Source organism: Miniopterus schreibersii (assembly GCF_964146895.1).
Source record: "Miniopterus schreibersii genome assembly, chromosome: 13".
Lineage (NCBI taxonomy): Eukaryota > Metazoa > Chordata > Mammalia > Chiroptera > Miniopteridae > Miniopterus > Miniopterus schreibersii.
In genome coordinates, this window is record NC_138113.1 from 10698054 (window position 1) to 10709911 (window position 11858).

General features: G+C 50.3%; 1 protein-coding gene across 2 annotated transcripts in view; it reads right to left on the minus strand.

Annotated features, from left to right (window-relative positions):
• The window catches only part of KIF3C (kinesin family member 3C), a 34566-nt gene extending 24433 nt beyond the window's left edge, over nt 1–10133 (minus strand). The window contains exon 1 of one of the 2 annotated variants that reach the window (XM_081156830.1): nt 7787–10133. In XM_081156830.1, the coding sequence (XP_081012956.1) occupies nt 7787–9322 (1536 nt within the window). In that variant the 5' untranslated portion in view covers nt 9323–10133. The remainder of the gene's footprint in view (nt 1–7786) is intronic. The other variant, XM_081156831.1, reaches the window with a different exon arrangement.
• Nucleotides 10134–11858: the final 1725 nt, after the last annotated feature.

Consider the following 11858-nt stretch of genomic DNA (forward strand, 5'->3'; position numbering starts at 1 on the left):
CAAGGCCACAGGATTACCAATTACTGGGTATCGTTGAGTATTATTATCAACTCTGGATTTCCCTCAATTATTCATTACCTTTAAGCCAATCTTCCAACCAGGTGTGAACACATTTGTTTTTATGTTTTCTCTCTTAAAACATTTAGATCAGTTTTTTGTTTAATTAACAAAGTAATATATGCTTGTCATAAAAAAAGTAAAAGTAAAAAAAGATATAAAGTAAAATATAAAAGTATCCCTCCCTACTGAAATCCTTAGAGATAACTACTATTAGTGAGTTCCTGTGATTTCTTCCAGAAACTTTAATTTAAAAACAAAGTTAACTAGCCCTAGCCAGTTTGGCTCAGTCTTTAGAGCATCAGCCCATGGACTGAAGGGTCCCGGGGTTGATTCTGGCAAAGTGCATGTACCTCAGTTGCAGGCTCAATCCCCAGCTCCAGTCAGGGCGTGTGTGAGGCAACAAATTGATGTCTCTCTCACATCGATGTTTCTCTCCTTCTCTCTCTCTCCCTCTCTCTCTTTCTCTCTTTCCCCCCCTTCCACTCTCTGAAAAGTAATGGAAAAAATATCCTCAGGTGAGGATTAAAAAATAAATTAAAAGATGTCATTAAAAAAATAAAAACAAAGTTAACTATATCTACTGATTTATGTTATTGGCCCTGGGTACTCCAAAAGATTTGTTGGTTATAGGAATGAGTGGCGCTCGGCTGAGGTCAGAGGCTGGGGGCTTGCATCATACAGAAAAACAGATAAGGTAGGCAAGAGCTCCCATTGGGGCCTATTAGCCAGGGATTTGGCACAAATCCTTCCTTTCTGAGTTGGTAGTACAGTGTGGATGTTAAGACCATGGGCTTTTGGCATAGGCCCATATTCTGGCCCCAACACTTCCTAGGCATGTGATGTGGGTTATTCTTTCCTTAATGTGCCTCAGTGTCCTCATTTGTCACATGGAGATTAAAATAGTACTACTTCATGTACTATTATGAGGATTGAAGAAAACAATGCACATAACAGAACAGAGTGCTTGGCCTTCAACATGCACTAAAGAAATCGAAGCTATCATTATTATAACTACTGTTGTTATTATTATTCTGCTGGCCCACCTTGAGGAGAAAGCCTGAATTACCTAGTGCTATAGAAACACTTTAACACAGGGCCTGGTACTCCTTCTGTTAAGTACGTCTGGGAGGAAAGGGAGACAATTAGAAAGTAATTCTTTAGTCTGACCAGGAGTTAATGCCCAGAAATGTCTCTGGATATTAAAAATTCCAGATACATCAGCCCGGCCGGGCGTGGCTCAGTGGTTGAGCATCGACCTAGGATCCAGGTGATCGGGGTTCGGTTCCCGGTCAGGGCACATACCCGGGTTGTGGGCTCGATCAATGACTCTCTCTAGATACATCAAACCACAAGTGCAGGTGCCCTACAAGCTATGAGCACAGGGATCTGCCTTGCACTGCCTGCAAGGCTGAGGATCTGTGGGAAGAACCATTCTCTTACCCATTCACACAGGCCACCTGGTTCAGCAGCTCTCAGAAGTGCCCCAGGCTGGCCAGGCCCACAGGGGTGCCCTTCTATAGCTGAATTCCAGGCCCTTCCTCCTAGTCCTGTGTACAATGAGAACATTATCACAGATACTTTATCCAATCTCGTGCAATCCGTTGGCTGAAAATGACTAAGGGCAATATGATAATAAACTCCTCCAGCCAACACACATCAAGAAAAACCTAACACTCGACCAAAAGGCCTACTGAGCTTCCCCATAACTTGAAGCCCAGAACCTCTATGGAAATGTATTAGTTTTATATACCTCCTGCTGGCTGAATCTCTACAAAATGCCCCCAGCTTACAATTCTGTTAACTGATCACACCACCACGGATAGGAAGGAATATAGGTCACTGCTTCCATCGATGCCAAGAGGCCATGGACTCTGACCCAGATCCCAGACCCAGCTTCGGGCACCAATCACTTATTATCATGAAGCATCTCTCAAGGATGGTGAATGACTGCAATGGGGTAGGGGTGCACACAGTCCCTGATCACCCAGCCCCATAAAATTCACAGTGTCTAGCATGGGGCTGGTATCCTTGGGGACATGCAGATAGAACCAGACCAGCTTGGGAAAATTAGATGCCCTCTATATTATTGGGGAGTCTCTGGAAACTGGGTACAGCCCTATTTGGAGAATAATATCAAGATCAGGGCAGTGGAACGACATGGGATATTTAACTCTCTCCTCTACAGTAGGGTCTCTCCCAATTGGGGTTTCTTCTCCCCAGTAACCCTACTGTGCACCTCTTTACCCACTCTCTCCTTTCTCTTGGACTCTCTGACTCCATTTCTCTCTCCTTTCTTCACTGCCTCCCTCCCATTTCTTTCCTGTCTTTCCCCTCATTTTCTTTTCTTCTCTTCTTCGTGTTGTCTTTCTCTAACTGGCCACGATAGAAAGCTGAGAAAACATCTTTTATTATTGGTTGAATTCATACATAAAATGTAAACCCTCTAATTTTAATTTTCAAAACAATGAAACATTTTATGTTTTACTCTAGAAAATGTTATCTTCACGATGAAGGACTTTTAAGATGAGAGAACTCTGGCAATCATCCAGCTCAATGGCTTTTCTGATACACGAATCCCTTTAGAGCACCTCTGACATTCAGTTTCTCCTTGCACACTTCCAGAGAGGGGAGCCCAATTCTGTTAAACAGCACAATTCTGTTAAAAAGTTCTTTCTATGGAGCTGAATCTACTCCCATAATTCCCTGATCACCAAGGATACAAAAACAGTGCAATCAGCAGAAGGGCAGTAAGGCACGTTACAAAGGATAGGGGTAGACCAATTGGCTGTGAGGTTCTCCTATTGGAGTAGCTCACTTGGGCAGGAAGGTTGAAGAGATATATTGTAGTCAGACTCTGGTAGGCCTTGAATGCCAAACTAAAATGTGATGTGTCTGACATATGAAGAAGGTGGCCAAGTGAAAACATTCATTAGGTAGTTGTAGATAACACTAATGAACACTTACATGCCAGGAACTATGCAAAGTGCTTTAACACCAATTATCTCATTTAATGCTTTCAATAGCACTACGACATAGGTATTAGTATTACCCCATTTTATAGATGAAGAAACTGAGGTCTCAGAACTAATAAGTCACTAAACTCAGGCCTGCTTGACTCTGATGCCTGTGCTCTGAATATAGCACTCCAAAAAATAAGGTCAGCAGAGAGACCAGGACAGGAGACCTCAATTTGGGAGTCACTTACATAGAGGGAGAGAATGTTAACATAGGTCTCTTTCAAGCCCTGTTCTTCTAAAGATGAGCCCCCAATCTCTATTTCCAGTCTTGTGCTTGCTCCTAAACTCCACTGATGTATCATCAGCTGTCCACTGGATTTTGCTACCTCAAATTTAACATGTCTACATCAGCTCCTGTCATTTTTCACCACCTTCCCAACAACTAGTTCCCAGCCTGATATTCCTAATTCCTTAAGCATAAAAGAAGGTAAAATTTTGTGTCAAACCAACCTGGGCTCAACTAGAAGTGCCATATACAAATCATGAGGTCTTGGGCAAGTTATTGAACCTTAATGAGTCTCAGTTTTCTCATCTAGGAAGTGGAAACAATCACAAGACCTTTCTTGGAAGGTGCTTGTGGGGATTAAATGAGACAATCTATATATAACATATAGTATAGTGTTTGGCACCTAGCAAATGTTAGGTAAGTGGGATTATTGTTGCTATTACTGTTGTTTCTAAGGTTTAAAACTCCCTCGCTTACATACCCATTTATGGTTAATTCTGATCCTGAAAGGTGGGAGGAAAGGAGATAAAAAGGAGATAAAAAGTCAATCAGTTTGTGTTCCCTGCAGTGACCTCATCCCTCTGACTTCTGGGCTGCAGGGTCCCTTCCACACCCACCACAGAGACAGTTGGGCTCTAGCCAAGACCCCCTGTTCTCCCTCCAGATCTCCTTACTTGGGATCAACAAGCAGTGTTGCTGTTTCTACCTCTTCCACTCTCTTCAGTTTGAGTCTGCATTTTGTGTCACCTATAGCCCTTGCCTCCCCCAAACACCCTCCTTTCCCTCAAAGTATCTAGAATCAGAGTATTAGAAATTGTCTGTCCAATCCCTCAAGACTGGTTTAAAATTAAAAGTCATTTAAAAGACTATTCTTGCACAATTAAATCTGAGTAAGGTAGGCCTTCTCCCAACCTACCTGCATCCAACAGGAGTCACTGCAGTAGGGGAACTGTCCACAAACATTCGCATTTTTACTGTGCAGAGCGAACCTCAGTGCAGGTCTGTCTGGGACTTTGACTACTCTCCTCCCTCACAGGCCTAGTCGGCTATCCAGCACGCCCCCCCCTGCCCCCCCCCCCCCAGACGATATACATAAATACATAAATATGGATGGCTAATGATGGATGGTAAACGGCACTGATCACAATCACAAACTCTCACACATCTGCACAGCTTAACATCCCCTGAGGCCCACTGTAAATATAAAAGGAGAGATGAAAGGAGACTCTAGGGAGACAGGCTTGGTGTTTGTACACACTGAGGGGAGAGCAAAGAGAACGGGAACCCTGGAGGTGGCAGGCAGGAAAAGCAGGCAAGGCAGACTGTTAGATGAGTCAAAGAGAATGAATGAGGGCACTGGGTCGCATCAGTTACTGCTTAGCTGCCCCCAGAGGGTAATGTGAAGTGAAAGAAGGTAATGGGGGGAGGCAAGAAGGGGAGTTGATGCCATCACTCAGAAAGTGGGAACCTGCTCAGCTCATTTCCAGAAGGGACCTGGGCTCTTGCCTTCTGATCTGGTCTCGCCTCTGGTCTCCTCAATCTGTCTTGCCTGGCTCTGCTCCCAGGGCTTCAGGGTTATGGCAAAGCAACTGGGATGGCACAGGAAGGAAGGAGTTAAGCCAACAACAAAGATGTCAGTCCTGGAGATCACTGGACCCCTGCTTGGCAGACAGAAGCCACCCGGGGCTGCTAATGCCCTCAATTTATTTGGTGCTTTCAACATATTTCAAATGCCCTCACACTAATGATCTCATTTAGTCTTCAGCACAACCCTGTGAAATAGGCAGGCCTGGGATTATCTCTAACATGTTCCTCCCCTCTTTACCCTGTGGATCCCTCAAGAGCCCTCAAATTGTTTCCCCCATAGAAACATCCAACATAGGGGCTATAAAGAGGTCCTCTCACTAGGCTCCATTCCCAGCTTGCTTGTCACTGTCTGTCCTGGGCTGGGTCTGACGACAAGTCACAGGATATGGAATCATTCCCCTACTGGAATTTCCCAGGCTTCCCTCCCCTTTGCTTATATCTGAAAGCCTGGCACACAATGACCATTTCACCCACTCCCCAGAGAGCTATGTCAGACTTCTCATTAGGCGAATGGAAACCTGAGGCCTAGAGAGGGAAAGGCCTTTGCCCTGAGTCACACAGTGAACAAACATGGAGGGCTTCGTGATGACTTAGAAAGAACACAGGACTGGGGAAATCAGAAACCTGGGTTCCAGTCCTGGCTCCGCCCCTTATCAGCTGGAGTCACCAAACAGTCACTCAACCTCCCCAGGCTTGGTTTTCATTAACTATGGAATGGAAATAACACTCATCTCTGGGGCTTGCTGGGAAGATTGTAAGAGATGAAGATGTCAAGGTGTTATATAAAAATGCATTACTCTGATTATCAAGAAGCATAGGTAACATCAGGATTATAGAGTAATGGAAAGAGGCTGGGCCAAACATACAGTTCAGCTCTCCTTAACTCACCTATATGGCTCTGGGGAAGTCCTGGCCTCGGTTTTCCAAGGCCCATGCCAGCTCTAAGACAGGGTTCTGAGGGCTATGCCTCTGGTGCAAGAATTCTGGCATCTTTACTGTCCTGATCTCTTTACTGTCCTATTACCTGTGCCCCACATTGCCTTAGATCCAAGAATCTTATTGAGGGAGCCAGTCAGTCACCAACAGTGGGAGATCCCATTGGTGTCTTTGTTCCAGCCCCTTTACCCATTTCCTCAGGGCTAAAGTGTGCTTCTGCACTCTCTTAGCCTCAGTTGCCTCTCAGCCTTAAGGACAAGGCGGGGGTGGAAAGGGGAGTGAGGGCTATGGCAGGTGGGGGTGCTCTTGGTAGTGAAACCAATGACAGATTGCCCATGTAAGATTTCCCAGTTGAATGCACCAGATTGCCTGGATTCCCTTTCTCCTAGGGAGAGTTGACTCTAACTATCCTACCTTTAACATCCTGCTTCTTCCAGGATGGCCCCAAATGTGCCAGGCCCCTGATCCTTTCTTTGAGGAAGCAGCTCAGCATGACCCTTGCTGAGCTCACAGAGGTGAATTAAATACTAAATGTGCAATGCTACAGCCCCTGGTACAGCAGCACATCCCAAAACACAGACAATGGCATCCAGCTTGTCTGTCACCCTCCCAGAGGCTCCAGCTCTCCCTTTCCAGGCTGGGCTTCCCTGATCCCAGACCACACTCCTGAAAATGCATAAGAAATAGCAATGTTTTGCTCTCCCCTGGAAGTGATCAGCTCATGAGTCCCTGTGTCCTTCCTCCAACCTCCAGTGTTGAGGGCTCCAGGGACCTAAAAAGGCCAGGAACATTGAGTTATGGCATCTGCAGCACTAAAATCTAGCAGGTCAGTGGCAGGCCAGGTAGGGGCCTCTTTAGCTTAGCCTAGCCCCCACCTAAGGCCTGGAGGCTCCCATGGGAACAGCTCAGGAAGGACACTCAGGCCTGATATCTCCCAGGGCAATGGAGAATTTGCTCTTACTGAGATGAGGCCTTGGCTTGAGGGCCAGTTGATTTGCTTCTCAGATTAATACAAGTCAAAGAATTAGCAGGTTGGAAGAGCCTCAGAAACCACTCAGGCCAACCCTCTATTTTACAAAAAGAGAAATTGAGGCTTGAGGAAAATAAGAAGCCACTTCACAAGATCTTTCAATGAGCTATAGAATAGCTAGGCCTAGACTCCAGGTCTCTAGTATAGAAGCCAGTGCTCTTTCCACCCCGTGTGATCCCCCAAATCTCCTTCTTAATGATGCTGTGTAATGGGGCTTGCCCTGCAAGGGCCCAGTGGACCTCATTTACAGGGAGCAGAATGCATACATAGTTCCGCCTTGCCATCCAAGAACTGAAAGAGCATGAGGCCCAAGGGTTCCCACTCAGTTCTGCCACTTCGTAAGATGGTACTTTGGTCATGTCCCTTCTCTGAGCCTTAGTTCCTCACCTGTAAAATGGGGATTTAAGAACCAGTTCCCCAGATGGCTACTGTAAGGATCAAATGAGATCATGTATGTGGGGCATTTTGTAAACTGTGAAGTGCTATCCAAATGTCAGATATTATTAAAATGGCGTGAGGTTTGAAGGTGCGGCAGAGGAAGGAGGTCACAGGTGAGGGGGCTGTGCAAGAGGGAGAACCCACAACCAAATGAGGCTGAGGACCTGCCTGGCCATCCCATGGACCTGACTGATTCCAGGCGTTTAGCAGAGACTGACACGCAGCAGGTCAGACCAGCCCAAGCTCATTGGCTTGAGAGACTGCCTGCCTGCTTTGTGTGTGTGTGTGTGCATCCGTCCTCCTAGGTGCTCCTGGGAGGCTAGGCAGGAATTTGCCTGGCTTTTCCAGGGGAGTATGTGGCAGGAGGGCAGTGTATGGTGCTGGGAAAGGACACCTTGCTTCAAGCCAGCTCACAGACCCACAAAGAAAAGCCTGCCAGCTCAGATTCCTCTGGGGACCTCTGGATGCCCCTGCTTCCTCTGGGGCTCTTACCTTGTACTTGGCTGCGAGCAGCTCTGTGGCTTGCTGCTCACGCCGCAGGTCTTCCAGCATCTTCTCCTTCTCCTCCAGCAGCTTCTGCTTCTCTTCGCTCACCAGGCTCCGGTCATCCTGGATGGCCGCCTTTTCCTCCTCCAGCCGCTCCTTCTGCTCCTGCAGGTAATTCTCCATGTTCTTGTCCAAGGCCGACTCCAGGATGGGCTGGGGTGGCCGGTGGTTGTTGTTGTTGTCGTCCTCCTCTTCAGCCACCCAGGCCTCGATCACGGGCCCCTCCGGGTAGCCGGCTGGGGCGGACGTGGCCTTCTTCCTGCGGCTGCTCTTCCTCCGGAGCCGCTTCCCTAGCATCCCCTTCTTCTCCAGCTGGGCCTTCAGGCGGGCGATCTCCTCCTGGAATTCCCTCAGCAGTGTGTCCTTAGGGTCCTCGTTCACCCGGGGCTTGTTCTTGATGTTTTTGGCCCGGTTGGCAAAGCGCAGGGTAGAGAGGCTCTCATCATAGCTGTGAGAAGCTGGCCCCAGTGTGGCCACCATAATGGTCTTGGCATTCCCCCCGAGAGAGTCCTGGAGCAGCCGGGTCAGCTTGGAGTCCCGGTAGGGAATATGGGTGCTCCTGTTGCCCGCCAAAGCAGCGATCACGTTGCCCAGGGCAGACAGCGAGAGGTTGATTTTGGAGGCTTCCTTAGGCCTCTCTCCACCACCACCGCCCCCTCCACCGCCGCCACTACCTGTGGACTGCGTGGTAGCCCCTCCAGCTGTGTTGGGGCCCACCTTATTCTGCCTCTCACTACCAGCCAGGTCCACCAGGTTGAGCTTGCCCACACGGATGTGGTCCTGGCCATCTGAGCCACGCTCGCTGCACTCCACAGTGATGACGAAGATGGCGTGGGAGCGGGAGCTGACCTCATTCATGTGTGTGCTGCCCACTGCCCGGGTCTGGTTCCCCAGGTTCATCACATGCTCGATCTCCTTGACATTCTTGGTGACAAAGGAGGAGAGGTCCTTGATGTAGACACCGGTCTCTGGATTTTCCTTCAGCTCCAGCCTCTTGCCAGGCTCCTTGGAGAGCAGGTCTCGAATCTCCTCCTGGTAGATCTCCAGGTAGGAGGCCCGGACCAGGTACTGCTGGTTCTGGGAGCGTGAGATGTGGGTGAAAATGTGCTCAAAGGCATTAGGGATGACCCCACGCAGCTCGGGCTCCACCCAAGTCCCTTGCATGGTGTAGGTCTTACCAGTGCCCGTCTGGCCATAGGCAAACACCGTGCCATTGAAGCCCTGAAGCACTGAGTCTACCAGGGGCCTCACAGTTTCATCATACAAGTCTGCCTGCTTGGAGCTGGCATCATATACGGCATCAAAGGTGAAGGTCTTGGGCAGCTCCCCCAGGGCAGCACGTGGGTTCCGCAGGGTCACCTGGCCCAGTTTCACGTCCATGGTCAGGATTTGCTCGTGACCCGCAGCCTCCTCCTTCCGGCTGAGGGGGCGGCACCGGGCCACCACCTTCAGGGCCTCGCTGGCCTTGGTTTTACTGGCCATCTTGCTTCTGTCCTTCCTGCCCCACTGCCCCCTCCGTAGCCTGGGCGGTCCTGCGGTCCTCCCTAGGTCGGTATCAGCGGGGCAGGGCCAGCCCCCCGGCGCCGCTCCTCAATCCGCATGCAGCCTCCTAGGGTGGGGATGCTGGGAGGTGGCCCTGGCGCTGCTGCAGTCCGGGCCTCCTCCGCTCTCTGGTCCTCGCTGCACCGGTTGGACACAGAGAATTAGGCAGAACCCCTGGGCAGCCGCGGGAGCCGTGGTGGCCGAAAGGCAGTGCCCGGAGCCTGCCCCATGCTGGGGCAGAGGAGCCCGGCTGTAAACAGCTCCGGCAACAATGAGATAAAGGAAGAGGAAAATGGGATGGGGGTGGGCGGCAGAGCTGTCGTCCCCGCCTCCTCCTCCCCCACTAGGGACCCATGGCGGGGGCTGCAGGTCCTGGCGGCCGGGGTCTCGGCCCTCCTGAGGGCAGAGGCTCACCTGGAGTCCTCCTCCCCAGCTCGGGGATCATTCATTGCAGCCAGCGCTGCCGCTGCCGCCGCCGCCTCTGCCTCCGCCTTCCCCGCCGCCGCCGGAGAATGAGAGAAAAACAGACGGGGATGGGGCGGAGCGGCGGCGAGAGTGATGCTGCCGCCGCGCTGCGGCCCCGGCTAAGCCGCCCGGCTGGGGTGGGGCAAGGGGCGGGGCCGCGGGCCCGGAGCCGCCAGCCCGCCGCGGCCCGCGCTCGGGGAAAAGGGGTGCATGGCCGACCGGGACCCCGCAGACCCCTCCAGAACGACCGACTGCGGCGCCGACTCAGGTCCCGCGCCCACCGGGCGGGGAGCAGCGCAGCCACCGCCCGCCGTCACCCCACTAAGCCCGAGCATGCTGGGAGTTGTAGTCCCGCCTTTGTTAACCCGGATCTGGCAGGTTGTTGCTCTCCTCTGGCGTCGGGGAGGCCCCTCCCCCTCTGGCACGAAATGCCCAGGGGCTGCTGAGGTTTCAGCCTACCTGGTGGGGGGGAGAGGAGTGATCCACTGCCCACACTTGCTCCCTCCACAGCCACTATCCTTGTCTCTCCAATGCGCCTGCCTTTCTGTCTGCAGACAGGTACATGTCACCCCTCCCCTTCAGGGTGTCTCCAGGTACCCTAATTCTGAATCCTTTCCTCTCCCTACCCTGGTTTACTTCTGTCTTCTTCTGTCTCCTGAAACCGCCTCCAGCTGATTCTCTCCTCACCTCCCCACATGCATCCCTCCTCCACCACCTTTCCATATTGTATAAAAGGCTCTCCATCTCCTGGCTCTTGCCTAACTTCCCAGCCTCCCTGCCAGCTACTCTCCTATGGAGAGTTTGTGTTTCAGACATTCATTGCTTCAAACTGCCCAGAGGACCCTGTCACCTTTCTGTACTTGGTGCCCTGATACATGGGCAGTTCGAGCATCTCCTCTGTGAAGCCTTCCCTGACCAATGTCCTTTCCATCGCAGAAAGACATAACATGCATAAAACAAAACTTGGATTCTAGTTCCAGTTCTGATCTTCATCCAACTGTGTGACTCTGGGCAGTCACTTACCTTGCCCCAGCCTTAGTTTCCTCATCTGTTTAAGAAAATTGGAAAGGGGGCAAGAAATAATATCTACTTCTGGGAGTGGCTGTGAGGCTGAAATAAAACAAATGAATCATAAAGTATTGCACCCATGAGAAGACTTACTTTAAGCAAGCCCTTAATAATGCACGTGACCTTGGATTGCCTGATAGTTCCTGCTTCCCTGAGCATCTTGGATGGGCCAGGCCTATGCTCGCTGTTCTGCTTTGGGGGTCTTCATATTTTTCCCCTCTAGAATACAAATCAAGTATAATTCCACAAGTCCAAGGACAAAGCCAGTATCCCACCCATGTTCCACTCTGCAGAAGGGAACTGAATCTGTAGACTGGGCCCCAGTTGTCCTTACCCTCCATATGAGATCCAGATAGAGATGGTGCTATAAATTCCAAGGCCATTCATGCCTAGAGGCACCAGAAGAATCTGTCCCTACGTTTTCAGTCATATTATTCTCTAGAGGGCCTAATCATGTAGTTCCACTCTATACAACCTATCTCCTTACTTATTCCTGTCTACGCATCCCTAGCACCTGAATGCCAGCTCAACTGGAAGCCTGAGGCTTAGCTGGCAGCTGGCCCACTTCTGTAATTTCTTGGCCTTCCTCAGCCCTCTTTTCCTTTGATCAAGCTTGACTGCTTGTGATTAACTTGACTTTTGGACCAATTACTGGGTGGGGTTTTGGCTTTGTAAACTAACCTCTCTTGGCTCTGGCAACCTGACTTCTGGATAGACAATTTGGCTGTTGAACTATTTTCTTGTTGCACTTGGCTTGGTTTTTCGACTACCCTTCCTCTGCTTTGGCTAACCTGCCTGACGCTACAGTGCTGGATAAAATGGATCCCAGCCCTGTTCTCACCACCTGATGTCACCACCTGGCAGGGCACTTGCCCAAATCCTCCCATATGGAATGGACACTGGATTCCCATTGCTTACAAGATGTGTGACCCTGAGTAAAGTA